We start from the raw sequence: 25,120 nt of genomic DNA on the forward strand, positions 1-25,120 counted from the left end.
TCTTTTAAAGTATTTAGAAAATAAGAGCACCGTAACTTCCACACCTTCGACAGAGAAAGATATTGAATATGCAATGGTGATACTAAAGCATATTCCCGGAATAGAGCATAAAACTGAGCTTTGGTGTTATGCTTGTAACTTGTTGAGCAAAAAAGAAATGCGAGCAATTTTTCTCAATCAACCTGATAATGATTGTCGTTTGACGTGGTTAAAGTATAATCATGACATGAGAAAAAAAAATTAATGTCGTTGATAGTGGTTTGTAGCCGTGATACGAGGAATTTAGTAGTTGAAGTTGATGAATTGTTTTCTAATTTTGTGGCTTTATTAGTAGTTTTGTTATGTCTTTAATATTTAATCTTATTTGACTGGTAAACATGATGTAATATTTATCGAAGTTAATCAATGTTTTTTGTTTTGGTATCTCATACTTGTTTTTTGTTCATTACTTCTATAGTTTAATGGAGCCTTGGGATGTTCGACACCGTGCTTTAACTTATTCAAATATATTTTGTGAGGATGAACCAATTGAAGATGAAGATGGATTCCAAGACGATCCAGAATGGCTGATTGTATGCAAAATCATAGCACTTAGCATTTTAACATATTTTGAGACTTATATTCATAAAGTTCCATGTCGTACATCTGAGCGAACTGGTAATAAATTCATAGAAGAAGTATTAAATGGCCATAGTATAAGGTGCTATCAAGCTTTTCGTTTGACAAAACCTGTATTCTTGGATTTATGTCATGAGTTAACCCAAAACTATGATTTGATCCCTACTAGGGGAATGTCTATCTATGAGGAAGTAGGGATTTTTTTGATGACTTGCGCTCATGGTACAAATAATAGGCTATTGCAAGAGATATTTAATCATTCAGGTGAAACTATTTCAAGACATTTTCATAGAGTTCTGAAAGTTGTTGGAAAGTTGGCTGAAGATATAATTAAACCTCATCCTGACTATAATGAGGGAAAAGGATACCATGTGCCTCAACATCAATGATACAAGCCATTTTTTGACGTATGTTATATTATTTTGAAGATAATAAACAACACCACATGTTCATGTATTAAACTTATTTAGCGTTTGTAATCTATTAAATTGTTTGTTTTTAATGATTAATAGGATTGCATCGGGGCAATTGATGGCACACATGTTAAGGCGCGATTACCACAAGGCAAAGCAATCCCATATATTGGACGCAAAGGTTTTCCCACGCAAAATATTCTAGCAGTTGTAGACTTTAATATGTGTTTTACATTTGTTTGGGCTGGATGGGAAGGAGTTGCTCATGATAATAGAATATTTGGAGAAGCTATTCGTAGGCCAGAACATAATTTTCCTCATCCAAAAGGAAAAAAATATTACTTGGTTGATGCTGGATATTCACATATGCCAGGATATATGGGTTCTTATAAGGTGAAAATATAAGGTATCATCTTGAAGACTTTCGTCGAGCTAGGACCTTGCAACTACGTGCACCAAGAAATTTGAAAGAAAAATTCAACTTTTACCACTCGTCATGTAGGAATTGTGTTGAACGAACATTTGGAGTTTGGAAAGCAAGATGGAATATTTTGGCTGATATGTCTTATTATCATATTGATACACAAAGAGAAATTGTGCTGGCAACAATGGTCGTTCAAAACTATATAAGAAAGAAAAATGTTTCAGATGAGGCATTCCGAATAACTGAGTATGAAAGTTATCAACCATCTACCGAACGCAATATATTTATAGCAAACTCTACGATGGAGAATGAAGATAATCCTGGCAATATATATTGGATGGCAGTGCGTGATTCAATTGCTATGAAAATTACAAGAAGTGGACGATAATTTTAGTGTTAGATTTTTTTAGTCATGTATTTGCTATTCAATTGCTTAAATTGTTCCGTCATATTTCACTTTGTTGTTTTCATTAATATCACTTTGCTTTATGTTGAAATGAGATTTTATTCTGACAGTGAATATTATTAATATTCGGTTACATCAACTCAATTTTCAATTCTGATAAATTTTATATTTAACTGGTTGTCTTTCCTGATTACCTTATATGCTTAGCAAGTGTTTACCATCAAATTGCTCAATTTGCGAGGCGGAAGAGGACAGATGATATTGTCCTCTTCCGCCTCGCAAATTGAGTAATTTGATGGTAACCAGAGTCAAAGCAGGATGGCCGACATGGCGTGGCGTGGCGTGGCGTGGCGTGGCGTGGCGTGGTGCAGGCAAAAGTGGAAGTCGAAATTGGGCGCGTGGCGGCTGCCAAGTGCAGTGCAAACTGGAGGGGCACGACAAACCAACCAATCAACCAAGTGCCAGCCAACCATGTGCGCGCTTCCTTCCGGTATCGCAGTGTCTCACTGTCTGCTGCGGTCCAATGGAATCCCACCTGGCCATTAATTACCAGTGAGATAGAGAGAGATCTAGAGACGGCTACAAACCAGTCTCATCTGCAATCAATCAATCATGCAGTGCAGTGCAGCTTTGCCCACTAGCTGCTGCATGCTCATGTGGTCCGTCGCCACTTTTATCAATATACCATACACATCAAGGACCAGATGAAGCCACACCACCCTCCTGCTTCACTTTTCTTTTCATTTTCTCTCTAACTCTTTCCCAACGAAGAATTTGCCAGGCAGAATATCAGAGTCCCAAATGAAAGTGCTGCATGCCCCTTGATACAAAGGTTCAAAATTTTGATTTTCTTTCCTCCAAAACAAAACTCTTTGGCAAACTAGCAATGGCGACAATGATAGACTAACAACAAGCCTTCACAAGTGTGCATGGTACAATGGTAAAGCATTCCGTGTAACAAATAAAACATCTAGAGCTCGAATTTCATTATATAAAAATCAATTTCTGAATGTGCTTGATCAAATATACTTAAATTATTAAAAAAATAAATAATAAATAATAAGCTGACAATATAATGAACCTTCATGCGTGTGCACAGTGGTAAAGTATTCACCAGAGCGGAACAAATGAAGGATTAGACATGTGAGAGGAATATTATAAAAATCAATCTATATGAGTGTGTATAAATTAATAAAATTAATAAATCGATATAAACCTTCATAACTCATAAGTGTGCATGATGCAGCCGTAAAACACTTAGTCAAATAAATAAAATAATTAGAGCTTAAATTTTATATGAGATGAATATTTTAAAAATTAACTTTTAGTATGTATAAACTGTGCTAGACAAGCTTAGAAGGGACGGATTCATTGGGGTGGCATCGGCGGCCATCCTCTTTGTTGGCGGTGGAACTCTTAATATTATGGAATTTCATGCGATGATGATGTCTCCATCAAGCATTATTACACCCAGCTCCAAAAGACAATGGATGCTATTACTCACCACCGCACAACAAAATTTAGTTCTCCCTCCTTTGACGCTAGTTCTACTATGCCTTTGTGATGCATGAGAAAATTTAAAATTGAGGTTTTTAAAATAATTATCTATTAATTAAGTTTAATTTATTTTTTATAAACTAAACCATTGAGCCTCACAATCTAATGTATCATTAATCTTTATTCTTTGATGGCAATAACTAAATATTCATATGGCGTAATAGTAAAGTACTCAATGTCCCTCGGACCATATATGGTGTAACGACAAGATGTTCACATAATTTTCCAAATTCTTATTGTTTGAATCTTATTTATTGGATATTGTAGAACATTTTCCTTTAATAAAATGACGTTAACTATTGAACGAGAAGTCATCTTTCAAATTTGTCTAGGGGCTGATATGTGGGGTTAGAATGTCCACCTCAAGGACTAGTTAGACATAGAAGTCGATAGACCACTAATCTCCATTATTATCCTTAATTTATTTATTTTCTAAAATTAAAATTATTAGCAAGATACCTAAATCTTCGTCTTATGATTATCTCTACAAATGTTTAATGGGAACCAACCGATGGATAAGGCTCACAATCTAAAGTATCATTAATGTTTCTTCTTCGAAGAAGAAGACAACTGACAACTAAATTTTTATAGATATCCTACTTTCAACTTTACGGAGTGTCTATTTTTACTAAAATTTTCAAATTGTTCCATCCTAAAAATAAATGATAATTGACTAGCTCTGGGATATCAGTCTGGTCCTGTAAAAAAATTTTATTCATAATCAAGATAAATTGAGAAGCGCACGTAACGAACATCCAAGAGTTCAATGTCCTTTAGTTACACATTCCATTTGGATAAAAAATTTATACAAATACACTATAACTGAGATCGAATCATAAATACTTGAATAATTTACTGTAGCATCATAGCTCCGGACTCAAATTGTTCCATCCTGAATCATTAATATGATTGATTTTAAAGTGTTAATGACTTTAGAGATATTAAATTCATATTAAATTGATTTTATTGCTTTAATTCCTCTAAATTTATTTATATTTATTGTTTTTTAAGTTTTAAATTTTCAATGGTCATCCAACACATTTAAACACTCTAATGAGTATTAATTATTGGATTTTAGGGTTCCTTTTAGTCAGACTACATATATTTTTCAGATTTTGAGTTTTTTATTACCATTAAACACATTTAAATATGTTTGACTATTCTAATCTTTTATATGTAATTTCATCCGTTGTTATTATTATTAAGCACTTTGACAATAAAAACGGAAAGAAGAGAGTATTAAGCAAAAATTAAAAGGCTATTCATTCTATTGATATATTTTTTAAAAAGTACTTTTTTAATAAAATAATTAATACAGTGCTCTATTTTATATTTTATTTTTAAAATATCTTGTATCTCAATGTGATTGTACAAATAATTTTAAATTTTAAGTGCCCTTCCTTATAAAAAATATAATTTAATATTATACATCATCTTAGTAAGAAATTTAAGAAAAGTATACTTTCGATCTATATTTATAGAAATTTTTTTATTCATAGAATATCCTAAATTACTTATAGACATATAGTAAGATAAATCTTAAATCGTTAGTTTCTGAGAATTGATCTTTGATCATTATATTAGAAATATCACACATCTATCATCTGTGCTACACCCTGTATAATCGTTATAAAATTAAAATGCGGATAGGTATTTTAATTTCACACATGAACTCGTCAAGTAAGGAGGGATAATTTGTATATCATAAATAGAAGATTGATAAATTGAACGAAAATTAAAGGGGTTCATTTGTTTTAATCATCAAGGTACCTTAATTTCTTATTTTCTATGAAAGGACGGCCCACCACATAGCCGCTCTCAAATATACATTATTATCACCTACCGCATATATTAAATTCCAAACCAATCGATTAATTATACGAACATGAGAAATCGCACTGTAGCAATATTCAATATTATAGTACATCGCAGTTGTTACAATATTATAATAAATATAATTTTATAATTGCCACCGTAATTATAACCGCTATAATTTTATAACTGATATAATATAATTTTTTTTAATAATATTCATATTATAATATGTATGAAATTATAATTACTATACTAAGATAATAACTATAAACTCGGAATTGCTATAATACTATTTCAATGTTGACTTATTTTATTCATACAACTGATTGATCAATTTAAGATTTAATGTCATGATAAAAAATAATAATATACTTGAAGACAATGGTAAATTTTTATAAGTATTTATTATTATTATTATTATTATTATCTATTTTTTAATTGATCAAAGTATTCAATTTATATAGATTAATTATAAGATTATCGGGTTGCTCACGTAAATTTTGGATCAATTATAAGGATAAATTAAAAAATATTCTTAATAGGTAGTTTATCAATTCAATATTTTTAAGTTAATTATTTATTAAGAAAAAATTATCTGTTGTTACATTGAAATTGAAGCTCAATCTTGGCCTAGAAAGACCATTATCAGCCGTCCGATTGCTAATCGAACGCTTCATATCTCGTCAACGATTCATCCGCACCTTTCTTTGTCTACCTTTTAAACGGATTTGAACCGTCCAGATCCGACGACTCCCGAGAGACCCCACATAGCGACCTTTCCATCGAAAAATTCTATTTATTTTCGCTCAGTGTCCGATCTCTCCGCTCCCTCTTCTCGTTGGTGGCGCCGGGGGGGACGAGTAGGAGCTCCATTCCCGGCTTCGTATCGCCTAGCTGTCGCCGTCTCCGTCGACCTGAAAAATGAGGCAGGCAGCGATGAAGAAGCAAAAAGCGGTAAGAAGGCTTCAGATTTCGTTCTTGTCTCTCCTTTGCCAGTGGCGTGAACGGCCAGATCCATTCCGTGCTTGCTTTTTTGTCGCGCTTGTCGGTCGGGGGAATTGCAGTGGAGTTGGACTGAACTCTCTTGTTTGGATTGCGCCTGCCTGCAGCTGTGGCCCAAGATCGTTCTCAAGAAGTGGCTCAATATCAGCTCCAGAGAGTCCGACTTTAGCGCCGACGAATCTGAGACCACGGAGAGCGAGTTCGAGTACGAAGGTTGTGGTTTCGCTTCTTCTACTCATTTTGTGAACATATTAACTCTCTCCTTAACTTAAAAAATTAAAATTCTCCCCCCTTTTGGTTCTTTCCGTCGACTGAGTTCTCTTTTTTTTTTTTAAATCTTTCCCATAATCCGTGTGCCCATATTGGTTTGGTGCAGAGATGTGCGGTTGGGAGCGTCAATTGCGTGATGAGGAGAGGAGATTGGGTGGACTTGGTGCAGAGACCAATGGTAAATTTTCCTTCTTTTTTTTTTCATTTAATGTCTAATTTCCAGATTTTGATAACTTTTCTTTCTTAGGTTAAATTTGTTACTGTGTTCACATGAACTTATCCAAAAATAACAAACTAGTCACTGAGAGATGATCATGAATCCGACAACAATGAATAACAGACCTTGACCAACCTCTTAGAAAAAATCCACCTCGGCCAAACTCCTAGTCCTGCTGAAGTGAATCATCCACTCAACAGCTCTAACTCAAATAGTTTCTCTAGCCAGATCCTGTATCTAAGCAAATTCTCTATCTAAGCCTACATTGTCATGTGTTGATAGACTGTTGTATCTGCTGTAATTTGATCACCATTAGCTTATAATTCAAGTAGAAATTATGCAATTGACTATGTTGATTTTATTGTGATATCATTAGTTCTAATTGATTCTATAAAGTATATTCATAAGACAACTGCGAAGTGCATGAGTTTGCCTCAGTTTTGTGGTCTTTTTGGAATCTCTCTCTCTCTCTCTATATATATATATATATATATATATATTCTGAATATTGTCTGTGCTATCATATATTTCTTTATACATTTGATTTATTAGTAACAACTACAATTCTCATGGTCGCATGTGCCCTTATATTGTATTTTGCAGCTAATCGCAGGGACAGCATTCCTTATAGGTTACGAAGACGAAAATCTGAGACTCTTCGCGCTCAATATATAAATACCAAGGAACTAAGGCATGTCTAATATCACCTTATCCAATCTATGTTTACACGATTAATGGTAAGCAATAATCATATTAGATGGAAAATCCATAGACTTCTCGTTATCACACTTTCTATTCATTACTTATAATCTGCTTTTGTATTTCTGGGCAACTAATATCAGAAGGTGCGGATGATGGTAATCTGCTAACTATTTGGTCAATCAGGATCTTTGCAGGAAAATCCAAAGGCTCCTTGTTATCACATTTTTTATTCATTTCTTGTTATCCCCATTTGTATTTCTAGGTATCTAATATCAGAAGGTTTAGAAGTTGGTAATCTGCTAATTGTTTGGTCAATCAGGATCCTTGCAGGAACATGGAATGTTGGGGGAAGACTTCCACCGGATGATTTAGACATCAGAGATTGGCTACATATGGAGGAAGCTGCTGACATATATGTGCTTGGGTAACCTCTAATAACACAAGCACTAGCCCTGAAATTATATTCAGTGATCAGTCATCAAGTAATTTTGGATGCCACATGTATTTCTCTAATCTTTTATACTTGACATAAGTGTTATATCATAGTTCACACTCTAAGTATGATTAACCGCTGATCATTGTTTCTATGTGCCGACAATGTCATGCCAAGAAATATTAGTAACAAATGATGAGATTCTAGTAAGAATGATTTTGAAGGATTTTGCTGCATTTGTACAAATATGAAAACAGAGATTAGCCTTCAGCTGCATAAAATTTATTAAGGAAGTCAAAAAACATGATTGTGCTGTGTGTATCACAGAACGAATGGATATGTATCGTGACAATTAGGCAATCATCTATATTGCAAACAATTCAATGTTTCATGAGCGCACAAAACAGGTTGAAGGAGAGTGTTTCTTCATTCAAGGTGTAGTCATGTATGAGTAGATTAGAACACCCATACACTTTTTCAAAAGAACAAATAACCTGACATTTTTACTAAGTATTCTCTATTACTTGATTTGTTTTTATGTTATGTTAATAATTGAGGGGGAGTGTTAGAGAGAATAAGCCTTTTCCATATTCCTTAATCTTAAGCCTTTAAGTTGTATTCTTTTCACAAAACTATAAAGTTTTATTTTCTCTCAACTACTAGTCATATTCTATCATTAATAGATTAATATAGCACATCCTTATATACTACAATACATAAACTTGATATAATATTAAATTTATTATATTATAGACATGATTTATTTAATGGAATACTAGTATTTCTTTGTAATTAAAAAACACACTAAGTAATAACATCTAATCTTATTATCTAGGAAACATTTCTAAATATATATTATCTTTTATGTGTATTAACATATCTATCATCAACTTTCAATTAAAAAGAGAACTCGTATCTTTAATTTTGAAAATTGATGATAGATTTGTCTGATTACAAAACACAAGATCTCCTTAGATTTTCTGAGAAGAGAACTCATATCTTTTTGGAAGAGGATAAAAGGAAAAGGGCATACACATTAAACTTGCTTGATGTTGTTGCTATAACAGCATCAGATAAATAGGGAGTTTATAGTTCATTCTCAACTCCTGTAAATTTTATCCTACTTAAATGGGGAGTTTATAGTTCATTCTCAACTCCTGTAAGCTTTATCTTACTCTTTTAAGATAAAGTTTGGATCACTGTCCGCCTGTAAACCAGCTCCCTACATGAACTTGGTCATTTAAAACCAACTTTAATAATAACCTCAGAATATAATTGAGACATCAGACACACATACAGTACCCTATGGTAACTCTATTATTAACATGGAGTTCATGCTGATCAACACAGAAGAAAAGAACATAACAATATTACAAAAGCATACAGATATTGATGCCTAACCTTGAGCGTGTTAGTGTTGGATGCCTGACATGTTTTTTTTTTATTGTGTGTGGGTGGATGCATCTCACAAATATCTTAGGTTTAGCCTTCTAGGTATGTTGTGGCTGTCCTGTTTCTATGTTAACTTGAATTGTTTTGTAATGATTATCATATGTCTAGCTAGCTATTACCTTTATGAAGAAAATAATACTAATAGTTAAACTTGTCTATTAATCATGTTGTTCATTGCATATTCATATAGATTTGTCCAATCATGAAGTTGTAAGTTGTGGTATGCATACTGGAAGTGTAGACTTTAAGCCTTTCATGTTTCTGTAAATCAATTATTCCTGTTCTTCCTTAATGGAAATTTAATTTGCTGATGAGATCACTAGGGAAAGCAACCATTGCAACTTAGATATTGAGAATTTGTAAGCTTTTTGTAGAGGAAAATTATTCTTATTCTTCCTTAATGGAAATTTAATTTGCTGATGAGACCACTAGGGAAAACAACCATTGCAACTTAGATATTGAGAATTTGTATGTTTTTTGTAGAGGAAAATTATCAGGTGTCCCCCTATGAGTGCCAAATCCAAATGTCAAGAATTTTACAAAGTGTTTGTAGAGGAAAATTATAAGGTGTCCACCTAGGAGTGTCAAAGTCCAAATGTCAAGAATTTCACCAAGGTAAGTGTTTGTAGAGGAAAATTATCAGGCGCCCCCCTAGCCCCTAGGAGTGTCAAAGTTCAAATGTTGCTATATGACATGGGTACAAAGGAAGTAACATGTTTTCTGTTTCTTCACGCACTAAAATAGTTATCTGTTTCTTCACGCACTAAAATAGGATCCCTTTTGTTGCAGCTTTCAGGAAATTGTTCCACTAAATGCTGGCAATGTCCTTGGTGCTGAGGATAGCCGCCCTATCCAAAGATGGGAACATATAATTCGTGAGACACTGAACAAGATTCAGTCATTTAAAGAGAAATACAAATGTTACAGTGATCCTCCTTCACCATCAAGATTCAGACCATCTGATGATTCTCTTGCCGTAGAAGATGAACTATTGTCCCAGTCTGATAGTGACAGTGATGAGGACATTCAATTCAATGCACAGTCCGTAAATATCCAGTTCAATGAAGACCAGATTGATGTAAATACAGATGACCAAAGGCGCTTTGTGGTCACAGATCGACATGCACATAAACCGAATCTTGAACATATTTTCAAAAGATATGGTAATTTGAGCTTTAACAATCATGATATGAGGTCAGAAGCCATAGTAAGTCAGAAAAAGAAGCTTACCAAAACTTTAAGCAGCTCGGAAAGGATTGGATTAATTTGGCCAGAACAACTATTGGATTTGTTATCTCAATATCATGCTGATGCACTGAGACCAAAATCATTAAATTCAGTTAAATCTTTTAAAGCATGCAATTCCTTCAAGTCTCTCAATGTTGAGCCTAAAGCTTCAACATATCCATCTGTGAGTCCTGAATCAGTTTTGGAGTCTGCTTCAAATAGAAAGAAAAGGTCATTGTTTGTGCGAATTATAAGCAAACAAATGGTGGGTATTTATCTCTCAGTCTGGGTTCGTAGAAGCCTGCGGAAGCATATTCAGAACTTGAAAATATCAACTGCTGGAGTAGGTGTCATGGGCTACATAGGTAACAAGGTTAGTCCTTAAAAACGGATTGGATTGAATGGCCCAATGGTCATGTCTTCTTTTGGCAAGTTATGGAAGTTATAAAATGCTTTAAAGTTTATGAGATTCATCTCAGTCGCTGAATAGGACAAGTATTTTGACAAATTTAACATGTAATGAATGATAAAATATTATAACTCTAAAATTACCAACTGAATATGAGTGGAATCTACTGGTTTTGATGGTTTAAAGGTTTTGATGGGTCAAAGTTTCTCTTCACTCTTTATATTAATAGACAATTACCTCGTACATCTTAGCGCTTTGGATAGTCCAATGCACAAACTTTCAAAAAATTTGTAATTGTAACTTTCCATCTTGAAAAGGCTGTTTTACAGATGCTGATGATTGATGGATTGAGAGGACATTTACACTTCTTTATGCCACTCTTTTCTCCTAATGTTTCTCTTTTTCAAATTCTGAAGTGCTTAGAGGTGCCAGGGTTTGTGTTATTCATATCATGAAAGTTTTTTTATTGCATAACTTGATCCTAAAAATAACGACCTTCAATCTTTGTACCTCATTACAGGGATCTATATCAGTCAGCATGTCTATATATCAGACACATTTTTGCTTCATATGTAGTCATCTAACCTCGGGAGAAAAAGAAGGTGATGAACTTCGAAGGAATGCTGATGTGCAAGAAATTCAAAGGAGAACACTATTCTGTTCTTCTGCAGTTCCAAGTGGTAGAATGCCTAAGACGATCTGTGATCACGAGTAAGTTAATCAAATGTCCATCACGTCCTAAGATTTGCATTCAAATGACTCTATGCTGCTTTTATTAGTTAAAGTGGAGGATGTGCAGCACTTCTGTTTATTCTTGAATTACATAGAATGTTTCGGCTAATCAAAGTCTTAACCTAGGGAGAGCACAAGGTGTGATGGTCTAAAGGTTTCAGATATGAAGGCAACCCTGTTACTCCTTTAGAATTACTGAAAGTCCCCAAGGCTTTACATGGGGATAGGAAGATAAATTGCAAAATAACTATTTACAAACGGATAGTAAATATTTATATCAAATTCAGTAAGTAAACACTGCAGAGCCTATTACAAGTCAATTTCTTTCTGAAATCATAATTGAAATAGTAATATATTCTAGAACTATTATTTTATCAAGTCTCAATGGAAATCGAGCATGATGATGCTATAGTTGTATAGACTACATATAACAGGAAAACTGAACTTAGGCCTCATGATGTTGACGATATTCCTAGCCACTTATAGCATGGAAAATTGAACATGACACATCTCCTTTTAGCCTTGAAGTTTGAATTCATTTTCTTTACCTGCGTACAGAATTTCTGATCTCTACGAATTCAATTTTCAGAAGAATCATCTGGTTAGGCGATCTAAATTACCGGATCAACCTGCCATATGAAAGAACTCATGAACTAATAAATAGAAAGGAATGGTGTAAACTATTTGAAAAGGACCAGGTACGTGATTTGTTGTGTTTCATTTTTTTTCCTTTTGTTTTCATTTGTGTTTCAAGTCCACTAAGTGTTGCTAATAAAATTGGATGATTAAAATTAAGAACGAGATATATTACTGTTTGATTCATTTATTTATTTTTGTTAAAGAGCACGAGGATTTGATTTCATTAAAGCATGCACTCTCTTCAAATTCACTAACTATATGAAAGGAAACTTTTACATAAATTTTGGTATGATTTGTTATCACTGCAGCTGAGGCTCGAGCTTAAGAAAGGGCATGTTTTCGATGGATGGTCAGAAGGTGTTATAAACTTCCCTCCTACCTACAAATATGAGTTGAACTCAGAGAAATACATTGGGGAGATTACAAAGGGTGGAAAGCGAACTCCTGCATGGTGTGATGCATCTTTTCCTTCATTTTATGACGGCATTCTTAGTAAATTTTGTGATGATTGGATATCTCTGATCATGATTGTCTATTTACATTTATTTGCAGGTGCGACCGCATTCTATCATTTGGCAAAGGCATTAAACTTGTAAATTACAAGAGAGCGGAGATAAACCTATCCGATCACAGACCTGTCACAGCTGTTTTCATGGCCGAAGTTGAGGTATTCTGCCATAGAAAACTTCAGCGAGCTCTCACGTTTACAGATGCAGAGATCGAAGAACAACTAATTGAAGAGGCTGAAAATGAATTACCCATGAGCTACTAGACTTGGATGGTAGGGAAAAGTTGGCTTCATAAACAAAATGCATCAAATTTGCCCAATTCTCAGTCATCATGTCAAATAGCTTTACTTGATAAATAAATCATATTTCGCATTGCTTTTTTCCTTAAAAAAGATAATCCAAGAAATAACAAGACAGGGATAGATAGATTGGAGTACAAGTGTTCTTTTGTGTTGATGAAGAAACATTTATTTTCCTAATTGTAGAGGCAAATAAAGCATCAAGGAGAGCCAGTGGAGCTGGTGAATTGAGACGCATGTTTCCTAAGCCCAAGTCTCTTACTCGACGAAGAGTGTGTGAATATCGTTGTGAATACTCGGAACGAGGCCAACTGTAAGTTGCTACAACTACTTTCATGTCATTGCAAGATCACCGCTTCTGGATTGTAGGTGTTGTAACAGCTAACTGTTCCATGGCAACTACTCAGCATTCCGTTGTAATAGTAAAATTATTATTTTTTAGTCAACTTAAGATATCTTTAGTGGTTATTCATGGTTTCACTCGATTTAAATTTTTCATTGTTCACAAGCATATGAATATAATATTCTTTTTTGTTTTTTCATTTTTCCTAAGAGTGAATAAGTCGACTCAAGTATCAATTAACGAAACATTGAATAAGGTAATTTATAAAGCTTAATTCGAGCTTAAATTAGCTCATGTTTAACCCATGATTATAAATGCTTTACCACTCATCCTTGTAGAAATAAAATCCACTTAAGGGTTGTATCAACGTGGGGTTTCAGTGAATGATTGGATCATATTGAGTCTATTTATAGTCTTATTTTACATGTTGTAAGAGATTATTTTCGTCACTCGACCGTGACTTCAATGTCGCCATTATATCGAGGTTCAATTTCTTCCTCTTTTATTAAATATTCGAGTAATATTGACCTGGGAGGATTTTATTGGGCAAAAATAAAAAAAGGCGTTCCAAAATTTATAAATTATCAAAAGGAGTCTCTTTTTTAAAATAAATAAAAATCAAAAAGGTATTTCTTCAATCTTTTTATCTCAAAAATACTCTTGACCTAGCATTATTATAATAACTACTGAACAACTACTACAACATATAAAACATATTGATTAACTGCTACAATATGTAAAAGCTACAGAGTAATTGCTACAACGTGTTTAGGGCGTGTTTGGTTCAAGTTATCAAACATAACCTTGGTTATGTGATTACCTGGTAATCACATAACCAAGGTTATGGGGAATAAAATATAACCATAACGCTGTTTGGTTCAATCAAGGTAATACTATAATTTAATTTAACATTTACTATATTACCCTTAGTTGAATTTGATATTCAATTAATTTTTGAAAATAAATTAAATTAAATTAATAATATTAATAAATAATAAGTTGATGAAATATGTAATAAATAAATATAATTGATTTGAAATTTTTTAAAATTTAATATATATATATATATATATAATTAAAATAAAGTTAAATATTTGATTGAAAATTTCTGGACCGATCAGGGAACCTCCTGATCGGTCTACAGACCGATCAGGAGGTTCCCTGATCGGTCACCAGACCGATCAGGAAGCCGTACACGAGGGTGATTTTGGAATAAATAATTTGATAACCCCGGCATCGTCCAAAACCTTAGATTTCGGAGGTAATGCAATTCCGGGTTGCATGCCGACTTTGCTGACGTGGCGGGAATTGTTTATTACCGGGAATCACTCATTACCTAAACCAAACAAGGTTTTTGTTGATAACCTACCAAGGTTATCAATGATAACCCCCAACCAAACACCCCCTTAGGGTAAGTTTAAAATTTGGATTCAGAGTTTACATTTGTACAAGTTACCGAGTAGCTGCTATAATATGTAGAATCTATCTACTTAGTAGCTACTACAATGTGTTTATTAGGGTGAGTTAGAATTTAGGATTTTTGAATACTATTATATCAAAATGTTATTTATCAATTTAATCAAAATTATTTAAAATTTATTAAAATCACTTTAAAATAATTGTAAAAACTATTTTATAGTTACTACAACCCTAAATCTTAAACTTACCCTAAATACGTTCTAACAAATATTGGATAAGTTCTATATGTTATAGTAGTACTCAGTAACTTCTACACGGTGTAAATTCCAAACTTATCCTAAGTACATTGTAACTTCTACACGTTGTAGCAACTACCGATAGTTGCTACAACAACATTGGATAAAAGGGATGGCGACCGTCATTTGCGTTTTCATCCGATGAGCGCCCCATTTTTTATTAAAGTCAAATGAGCATCTCTTTTAAAGTGATATGTCCAAAATACCTTTACATTATTAAATCATTCGATCATATAGAAGCTAACAACTAGCTTCTATAATTATAGATGCTAACATCTAGCTTCTACAATATGTAAAAGCTAGTAATTAGCTTTTACAATATATTATCTGATCATTCGCAGAAGCTAGGCTACTAGTGTCTACAATTATGAAAGCAAGATGCTAGCTTCTACACATATAAAAATGTGGTACCGCCATGTTTGCGACCCTCTCATGACTGCCCCACCATTGAGAGAGTTCAGCAGGAACCCAAATTGGCAAGTGCATGGACGGGGGTATGTAGAGATGATGAAAGCCCTTACTAAGTTTCGCCTCCCAACCACTACAGTTATTATCCCATGCACGTACCCATTGAGTTAACCTTGGGGGCTAGTTTTTACATGTCGTAGAAGCTAGTTATTAGCTTCTACAGTTATAGAATCTAGTTGCTAGTTTCTACCATAGTAATTTTATATCATTTTAATTTTAATTTTTTGAGTAATAACATAATTAAAATAATATTTTAACTAGAAAATCAAATGATGAGAACTCTATGACACTCATTATATTTTAAATGAACATAATTTAATTATGATCGAACGTGTAAAAGTTAACATGTAGTTTTTACAATATGTAACATTGAATATAAGGATATTTTTAGGATAAGAGACGTTTATTTGAGGTTTTTTTTTATAAGAAAAGGATTGTGAATATTATGATATATTAATGTGGGACGTCCTTTTTATTTTTGTACTTTTGTTTTTTTTTCTTTTGAAAAAAAGAATCCATTTTCATTGGTTCTCTTAAATTCGGATGCCCTTATTATTTTTACCTATTTTATTTACCAAATATTTGATTAATTTTGATGAATACATTTTATTAATGATCACATATTAGACGAACATGCCCTTAGGACTATAGTCTCATGATAGGAGTCCCCGAGGGCATGGTGTTATGGTAAAATACTCAGATTGTCTCTCAGATATCGGCGGGGTTCGCATATTTGTAAGAATTTTCCTTCAAATAAGAAGCGTAATCAAAGAATACTGGACTTTTAGACTAACCGTGCGCGCTTGGATCATTCCAAACTCGATGTTGCCTAATCTAATTAATCACTTTTTATAGTGTCACGATAGGAAATCTATATTATCATTCGAATACACACCGTTATAGCGTATTAGACCAACAATATTAACCTCTTAATCCTTTTAAGCCCTTCAACCCTAACAATCGCCACTAAAACTAACGCCAAGAGGGTAACTGCGCTGCTCACTGGGTGAATAAATTATAAATACCCCTCTTTCTACATCTACGGCCGTCTGGCTCCCAACGTCACCCACGACTCCGTATGCTTCCTCACCTGCTCCGGCGATGCATCGTCGCCTCTCTCGTCACTCCCAACAACCGCCTCCTCCCCCTCCGCTCCCTCTACTCTGCCTCCGATTCTCCATCCCTTGCTTCCTCGCCGCTCTCCGCCATCTCCAGACATCGCACGCGCCGCCCTTCTCGACCGATCCCAAAAGCCGACCCCGCCGTGCCAGATCTCGCGCGTACGGATCTATTGCCGACCCTCTCCACAGAAGAAGGCGACAGAGATGACGCTGCCACCGTCGCCCGACTCCTCCGGACGGCCACTGATTCCTCCCAACTGGAATCTCTTCTGCTCCACTCCGGCGTTGCCCCTTCGGCCCCCATCCTTTCCTCCATACTCGGCTCCGGCGACCTTTCTTCCAACGCCATCCTCGCTCTCTACCGTTGGGCGACCCCCCAACTTGCCTCTCCTCTCCTTGTCACCTTCATAGATCGCCTCGGCAAGTCCCGGGCTTTCGACTCCGCCTGGTCTCTTCTCCTTCACCACGCTCCTCTCCCTCTTTCAGCCTTTTCTTCCCTCTTCCGACGCTACGCCCGCGCCGGAATGCCCTCCGCTGCCATCCGCACCTTCTGTTACACCCGGCGCCACCCAGAAGCCGTTTCCGCAGAAGATGGCGCCTCGGATCCCTTTGAGCTCCTCATCGACGCCCTTTGCAAGGAAGGCCACACAAAGGTAGCTGCGGAATTGCTTGATCGCACTAGACAGGACGCCACTGCACCCCCTTCAGTTCGTGTTTACAATATGCTGCTCCATGGCTGGTTCCAATCTCGGAAACTGCGCAAAGCCGAGAAGCTGTGGGATCAGATGAGAGAAAAGGGAGTTTCTCCCACGGTCGTCACCTATGGAACACTCATAGAGGGGCTGTGCCGCATGCGCCGCCCAGAACAGGCCCTCACCCTACTGGAAGAGATGAAGACTGCTGGGATTCAGGCCAACCCTCTTACGTGCAATCCGATCATTGATGCATTATCCGAGGATGGTAGATTCAAAGAGGCTCTTGGGATGCTTGAAAAGTTCCCTCTCTATGGTGTTTCTCCCAACATCTCCACATTTAATTCCATGGTGAAGGGTTTTTGCAAGCGTCGGGACCTTGCTGGCGCCAGCAAAATCCTGAAGATGATGATAGCAAGGGGCATTATTCCATCTTCGACCACTTACAATTATTTTTTCAGGTTTTTCTCCAAGTTTGGAAAAATTGAAGAAGGCATGAACCTCTACACCAAGATGATTCATTCGGGATACTCTCCAGATCGACTCACATACCAGCTATTGATCAAAATGCTGTGTGAGAAAGAGAGACTAGAGCTGGCCGTACAGCTGATAAAGGAGATGAATAAAAATGGTTTTGATCAAGACTTAGATACGAGTACCATGTTGGTGCATTTGCTATGTCGAATGCGTAGGCTTGAGGAGGCATCTTTGGAATTTGAGAGTATGATCAAAAGAGGGATTGTGCCGCAATATATTACTTATCGGATTCTTGTGAGAGGACTTAAGAGGTTGGGAATGGCTGAAGTGGAAATAAATGTTAGAAATCAGATGAACTCAGTGATTCGCTCTACAAAGCTGCCAGATACTTTTCGTGAAAGGGAGAAGGATGATGTTGCTGAGCGCAGAAAATCCATCTTGAGGAAGGCTGAGGTGATGTCAGATGTTTTAAAAACACGTAAAGACTCAAAGAAGTCACAAAAATGGAAGAGCTCAAATGAGACACAAAAATGGAAGAGCTCAAATGAGATTGCTGAGGTTAGAGCAAGTAAATTGATAACCGAAATTAGAAGAAGAGTTCATGCTGAGCAAAGTAGTACCACATTTGATTGCTCATAAAGTGCTAAAGTTTGATAATGAGGATTATCAATTTGCTATTGCATGGAGTTCTCTAGAAGCCATGCAATTGAATGCTTTGGAGTTCAGACTTGATTCATGTGGTGAAGTGCCCATTCCTCTCCTTTAACTATGCTTCTACTCTGATTATTGCTAGTTGCTTTCTCTGCTATGAAAATGCTCCTCTAATATACTATTCCAAAATAGTAAAGTGCTACTGTTTATTACTTAGATTATGCTAAGAATTTTGTTGTTTCCCATGTATAAATCGAAGATAACAGAAAGTAACATGAGTGATAAAACATCCTTTGATGAAATGTTAAATTTGGATGCTGATTGAAGTGATTTATGCTATATTTATTCTCAGGACTTGTTGGCCAGGTTCATTATCTGAAGCATCTCTCCACGATCAAACTCGCCATTCTTCCCTACGGTTCTATGAAGAAGTTGATGTGTAAGTTCCACAAGCCCTCCAAGTCAACTTTGTGAATATGTGAGGTCATAAAAGTGCACCTGGGAAAAATCCCAGACGTGACACATATTTATGTGAGATGAAACCACATATACCATAGTGCTTATCCTTTTATGCATGATTAATGGCCCACAACAAGATTAGAGATTTACATAAATATGCTTACCTTTTTCCAATTCTGTGGAGTACCTTCTTTAATTTTTTTTCATAAAGATATGCTTTCCGCTCAAGCATCTTGTGAAATTATTGTCTTTAAGAGTCCCCTTCTATATAGCAGAAATACAATTCACATATGCCAGAAAAAACACTGTGGTGGATCTTTTTTTTCAGTTAAGGTTGTATTATATAGAAACCTAAAGTGTTTTTGTGCATTTAGTCTCTTGTAATTTTTTTGGCAAAATTTTGATACAACACACCCCAGTTTACTTTCTGTGCAAATATTATTTTACTTTGAAAACTTCAAATGGCGCACATTCTCTTTTGTTTTCATACATAGAATACCTTCCTCATCAAGGTGTTTTGTGCCTAAATACCTTGATGGCCAACCTATCCAGCCTGATCCATTATAAGACTCCAAAACATCTTGATATATTAGGACCAAATTTAGACTGTCTAGACTTATAGGAAGATATATTAGGTCCTTGATGACCAATTTGAACTGTCTTGATCACCTACAAGGAGGTTCCACTTTCGGGACTTTTTGTTAAACATCTAGTTCTCCTTGACGCCAAAACTTCATCCTCTTGGAGACTCCACTTAACTTGTCAGGACTTCGCTGGCATAAGCTCACTCTCTGGGACTTCATACTTGCCAAACATCTCAACTCGTGGACTTTCACGAACCAAACTTGGCCAAATTGCACCTATACTTATTGTCAAGATCTTGCATTTCCACATATGACATCATATTAATCAGATTAATTCATCTCATTATCTAACTTCAACAATATGGCAACAGTGTTGCCAGCCACATAACCAACTCAACTCAAGTATGATTGCATCAACAACCTCTTCTTAACTCAAGCTTTTTAAAGGTAGATAGCACCACAATCTCCTCAATTACACCAGCATAAGCTTCTAAAAATACCACTAATCTAATTAAATACAATTAAACCAAACTATACTATCTATAAACTTAGTTCAGGTTCAAACATGTTAAAAATAAATATAAATCAAGCCTAATTTGTATCCACTGATCCTAATCATCACCATGTCTACTTGATGGGATCCACTTAACCCTTAATCCATTTTCAGTCGACCCTTAAAACTTAAAATGTTGGTTCAATTGGCTAATTAATCAACTAGGAAATTTTAAAAAAATAATTTAATAATGCAAAATTTTAAATAAGATAAAATTTAGTACCTACCATTTGCAATGATTTTTTTTCATGTTCTAACTTCTATAATGTCAAAGTCGTGCGAGCAAACAATGAGAAAATTATAGTTTAACAAGACCATGTCAATCTTGTCCTCCTTGTGTCTTCTCTTAGTTTTGGTTTGGCTGTCAAAAAACAACTAGAGTTTAACACGATGCTTGATTAAATTTAAAAATAATTCATTTATTTTGCTATCTAGTTTAATTTGAAAGAATATTTTTTTAATTTTTAATTTAATTTTATTGACAAAATCTTGCATCTTAAATTTTAGATTTGATTGAGTTGGAGTAGAGTTGATTTTTTTTTTTTTCATTTAAACAAATTATACTTACAAATTAAATGGGTATCTAGATGTACGAAGATTCTGTCAATACGGGGTACCAAGGAAGGGTCAAACCATAATGAGTTTTCTTACAAAATTAAATAAATATAATTAATAGATCCAATATGGTTTGACCCTTCTTCAGGACCTGTATTGTTGGGAGCTTCGTGCATTGAGCTGGTTTTTTTAAATACAAAATTCAAAATCTAACTTAAGATTAAAATATAATATTTTATATCTCAAATTGTAATTAGTCAATTCATCCAGTATCCAAAAGAAGCTCATCAACAAGCAACTCACCAAGTATAGTAGGATCTCAAAGAAACATAGAAAATAATAGAAATGATGAACATCTATTCACCAGTTTGAAGGGAGTGTGGGAAAACATATTTTTGTATCCATGTATAACCCTAAAATATTCTATGGATATGATAGCATAGTTTGCTTCTTTAAAATTGTATAGTTATTTTTAGATAAGTCTCTTTAAACAAGGTTAGAGTTTTTAGGATTTTTTAAAGAATAAGTCATACTATCAATCGGTAAAAGGGGTTAGCATCTCATGTATTTGACAAGTTTTAAGTTATACAATTTTTGATTTTGATAATTATGTTATTATTAATAATTCAATTAAATAAATATGCAAACTGAACTGACATGATATAATATGGAACCAAAATATATCATTTTAGTGAAAACTTTTTCAAGGACAATTTGATTATCACTATTTTCTTCATAGAATTTTATTTGGCCAAAACTACATACTCTTAGGAACTTAGGAAGAAATTGTTAAATAAATTCAACAAAGCCTCAAACTCACAACATGGGATTGGAGCTTTACTGTGAGTACTTAGAGGCAATTTGATATTATTATTCCAAGAGTCTCTCATGCTTCCTTCGATATCTCAGCTATTGTGATTCTAAAAATGACTATCATGGATAACATTGGATGAAGAGAATTCATTGCCTTTGAATCCTTTTTTTTAAAAAAACTTTTTAGTTCCAGCTTCATCATGAATCATGATGATTGTTGATCATACTAAAATAGAATCTGCATCTTTGACACTGCAGAGCTCATAATTCTCCCTTAAATGACTAGAAAGTCTAGTTCTGATATCAAAATTTTTAGGAAAATTGAAAGAAGATAAAGTTTCTACGTAGGATACAAGAACAAGTAGTGAAGGGAAAAAAAATGGAAAACCACATATTTATTAAAATTGTCCATACAATTTGCAAGGGAATGCCTCCCATTTATAAAATAGATAAACTATTCTTATCATAGCCCATTAACATAATGCTTGATCGACTATATAAGCATGCAGATCCACTATATATCTTAGACATAAGAAATCCAGAAATCAGTAGTAGGACTAACTCTGAAAGAAAATATAAAAATGGATAAACTCACTAGCATATGTTTCCATAGGAAGTTAAACAAAAACAAAATATTCCTTGCTAAATCATAATATTTTGGGATTCAATGCATCCACAAAGATGAGATATAGTTTTCAAATTCAGGATGAAAGTTTACTGAAAATATATATACGACAAAAGTCTGAATTTTCCATTTTTGTCTTGCCTGCCAGACTTTATCCAGATCAAGTTGAAGAGTGAGTGAAAATGATTCTTGAATTCTGGTAAATTTGGCTGTGTTTATCAGCTTTCGAAGAGATCATTATCCCAAGAAACTTGCTCGAGAGGGATGCCCTGTATCAATGGAGGCCTTTGTTGTTTGGTTACTAACACATTATTATTGTTGTTGTTGTTGTTGTTGTTGTTATCTTTTATTCAGAACAGGATAAGGGAAGAGGTATGTAAAAAACTTCTTTCAAATGCATGTAATTATCTAGTGGGTTCAAATCACAGAAATAACTTTTTGCAATGCAGGATAAGTCTGTGTATAATAGACCTAATGTGATTTGACTTTTCTCTAGGACCTGCATTGGCTTCACTCACCGAATTGCCTTTTTTTATGAAGGTTCTCTCATATTACTAGTGAGATCTTTGGTCTATTTATTTTATTATATTGCTGGCTACAGTTTGTTTTCGTCAATGCAAGTCTCTCTTATATAACTGATGCATTTACTTATCTATGATATCATGTTATTGGCTTTTGTCTTTTACAATTATTTCCACAATGAAGGTCTCTTCATTTGTATTGACAGTCGATTCATTCATTGATTACTGCATTCATTACTACTGTCGTGGTATGTTTTTTTATGCTATCTTATGCACTTGGATATGAACAACTATCTGCTAACCCTCAAGTTTGTATAATAAATTATTTGTGTGAAAAGGAGAATAAGCTTATTTCAATCAAACATCCATATGTAAAGTGAGATATTGTTGTTTAATATTAGTCGGACAGTTTGGACTATCACTTGATTTTTCCTCATGATGGTCTTATCAGGCCCATGCCCAGGACTTGCTTTTAGTGTAATCTCTACTTAATTAATTGATAGTGGCATTAGTTGCTGGATAATGGTGCGTGTCATTGTTGGTGGACATGGCCTCCAGTGTGCCCGACTGGAAAGCACAAAGGTTAGCGGACAGGTTCCATAGCTGTCCTTTTTAGGTACTGCAACTGCATTGTTTTTCTCTTGTAGATAAGAGAGGGACATGTAGATGGGGCCATCAATCATGCTGCGGATAAGGACACTTGATGGATCAAAGTAAATGCCAAGGGAGGAGGCTTGGCTTTTCCCCCCTCAGATTCTGCTTCTTCTTCATGTGGATGTGCTGCTCCCTTTCAGACGCACGAAACGGGACCATCTTATCCACACCTAAACTTCACTTCACTTCCACGTGCTCAACCATGCTTTTGCTTTAACACAGTTCCAGATGATGCAGTGCAGTGGAGACTGGAGAGGTATACATCTACTTGCCTATTTAAATTCATTCATTTAATCACACACTTTCATCCTGCTTTTATCTCTGTTTTTGCTAGTGCATTTCCACAGCACCTCGACAGAGACATCATTTAAAACCCCCATCTTAGTTCATTTGGTTCTAAATCTAGAGAAACACTGGGCATGAGGCAGGGACTTGAATGCTGAAGTAGTAAAGGGGATTGAGTCAGTGCAGGAAGTGGTTTTGTCTGCCAATGGCACTCAAAGTGGAGGTAGGGACAGGAATAGGAATATAATGAATGGGAGAAGATGAAGAAACGTCGAGTAGGAGTGGGGCTGCGATTGGGACTGGAAACTGGGAGGGTTAGGAAAGGCGAAGACGAGACCCCGCATCTCATATCATCTTTTCCACTCGTTGCAGTGCCGTGCAGCATTCTCTTCCAGCTTTTGCCCCCCAAAAACTTTCCACCCCATGAAGATAATAAAAAAAAGGGTCAAAAGTTAAATGGGGGTTTCTTTTTTTTCCAAATCATTAAAAAGGACGCCCACTCTACTATTCAGTCGTGTATTATTATCCAACTGTCCTATTGTTATCTCTTGCCTAATACTCTTGTTTAAATCTTGAAGCGATCGAACGTGTTGTATTATGATTTTATAGCTCACACATATTATAGTATTTACAATTTTATATATTTTTTTAGGTATTCCTGCTCATGTCATGGCCGATGAAATGTTAGATTTGAAAAAGCATTCGAGATATGACGTACATGTACTCACATGATTATCGTCATTCTCTTTGTGTATCAACTATTAGATGTGCTATGGTTGATTATTCATCTTTCATATGAACCACAGGAGATTAGGTATCGACCAAGCTCTATTACCAATGTCAAACAATCACCTCCTGTACTCCCTCTATGCCACATGTAGTTGAACATCATATTTGGCTATCCTTCATTCTCTAGGGATCAGCTTCCTCTAGCCTCCAATGTAGACCAAGCTGAAAGGTGCGTGGATCCACGAGCTAGGGATCTCCATCAGCATAGGACGTCTCCCATATCAAAACTGCACGTGTTATCATCCCCTATTCACTTTTAGTAAGTGATCAATTATCAATGAAGATAGATTAATTTGATGGATATATTTACCTTCTTTAGGCTTTAGCGGTTACAATTTTATAATTACTACAATGCATGCTTAATCTAGTCAATATTGGTAGAAATTCATATTGTAGCAATTATGAAATTGTAGTTAGAATGTGAATTTGAGATTCACGTTGTAACAGCTATGAATCGTAGCTATTACAATGTGGATTCAACTTGTTCACTTAACATTCATGTTGTAATAGCTACAAAATCGTAACTATTACAACATGTGTAGTACTTACGATTTCGTAGCTGTTATAATATATCCAATCGTTTCAAAAATAAGATAGGAGATAATACTACTGAACAGTATTGGAGGATAGTTGGATAACTAAATGGAGCATCTTTTTAATAAAAAATCAAAATGGGCCCTCTTTGATAATT

The 25,120-nt window shown here is 34.9% G+C and overlaps 2 protein-coding genes across 6 annotated transcripts; both read left to right on the plus strand.

Moving 5' to 3' along the window:
• The first annotated feature begins 6,043 nt into the window (after window positions 1-6,043).
• On the plus strand, window positions 6,044-13,592 carry LOC122022618 (type I inositol polyphosphate 5-phosphatase 1-like). Of its 3 annotated transcripts, none has more exons than XM_042580652.1 (11): window positions 6,044-6,187; window positions 6,298-6,448; window positions 6,612-6,683; window positions 7,326-7,413; window positions 7,744-7,848; window positions 10,099-10,909; window positions 11,466-11,656; window positions 12,267-12,375; window positions 12,625-12,767; window positions 12,869-13,097; window positions 13,311-13,592. In XM_042580652.1, the coding sequence occupies exons 1-10, from the start codon at window positions 6,155-6,157 to the stop codon at window positions 13,086-13,088; spliced, it is 1,923 nt and encodes a 640-aa protein (XP_042436586.1). In that variant the 5' UTR covers window positions 6,044-6,154; the 3' UTR covers window positions 13,089-13,097; window positions 13,311-13,592. The 3 variants fall into 3 exon arrangements, with proteins under 3 accessions (XP_042436586.1, XP_042436587.1, XP_042436588.1); XM_042580653.1 differs by having other exon boundaries at window positions 6,343-6,448; XM_042580654.1 differs by lacking the exons at window positions 12,625-12,767; window positions 12,869-13,097; window positions 13,311-13,592 and having other exon boundaries at window positions 12,236-12,357.
• A 3,065-nt stretch (window positions 13,593-16,657) lies between these two features.
• Window positions 16,658-24,281, plus strand: LOC122023787 (pentatricopeptide repeat-containing protein At5g11310, mitochondrial-like). 3 transcript variants are annotated; one of them, XM_042582122.1, is made up of 6 exons: window positions 16,658-18,680; window positions 18,944-19,030; window positions 22,329-22,737; window positions 23,205-23,283; window positions 23,349-23,611; window positions 23,690-24,281. In XM_042582122.1, exon 1 carries the CDS (start codon window positions 16,729-16,731, stop codon window positions 18,577-18,579), a length of 1,851 nt encoding a protein of 616 aa, XP_042438056.1. In that variant the 5' UTR covers window positions 16,658-16,728; the 3' UTR covers window positions 18,580-18,680; window positions 18,944-19,030; window positions 22,329-22,737; window positions 23,205-23,283; window positions 23,349-23,611; window positions 23,690-24,281. The 3 variants fall into 3 exon arrangements, with proteins under 3 accessions (XP_042438056.1, XP_042438054.1, XP_042438053.1); XM_042582120.1 differs by having other exon boundaries at window positions 22,329-23,283; XM_042582119.1 differs by having other exon boundaries at window positions 22,329-23,611.
• The last annotated feature ends 839 nt before the right edge of the window (window positions 24,282-25,120 follow it).

This window comes from Zingiber officinale, chromosome 9B, assembly GCF_018446385.1.
Source record: "Zingiber officinale cultivar Zhangliang chromosome 9B, Zo_v1.1, whole genome shotgun sequence".
Taxonomy (NCBI): domain Eukaryota; kingdom Viridiplantae; phylum Streptophyta; class Magnoliopsida; order Zingiberales; family Zingiberaceae; genus Zingiber; species Zingiber officinale.

Bases quoted from the DNA above. Each gene is read 5' to 3' on its own strand.
- LOC122022618 (XM_042580652.1), top strand. From the start codon at position 6,155: ATGAGGCAGGCAGCGATGAAGAAGCAAAAAGCG. The intron at 10,910-11,465 runs GTTAGTCCTTAA...ACCTCATTACAG, and splicing joins TGGGCTACATAGGTAACAAG to GGATCTATATCAGTCAGCAT. The intron at 12,768-12,868 runs GTGTGATGCATC...ATTTATTTGCAG, and splicing joins GGAAAGCGAACTCCTGCATG to GTGCGACCGCATTCTATCAT.
- LOC122023787 (XM_042582119.1), top strand. From the start codon at position 16,729: ATGCTTCCTCACCTGCTCCGGCGATGCATCGTCGCCTCTCTCGTCACT.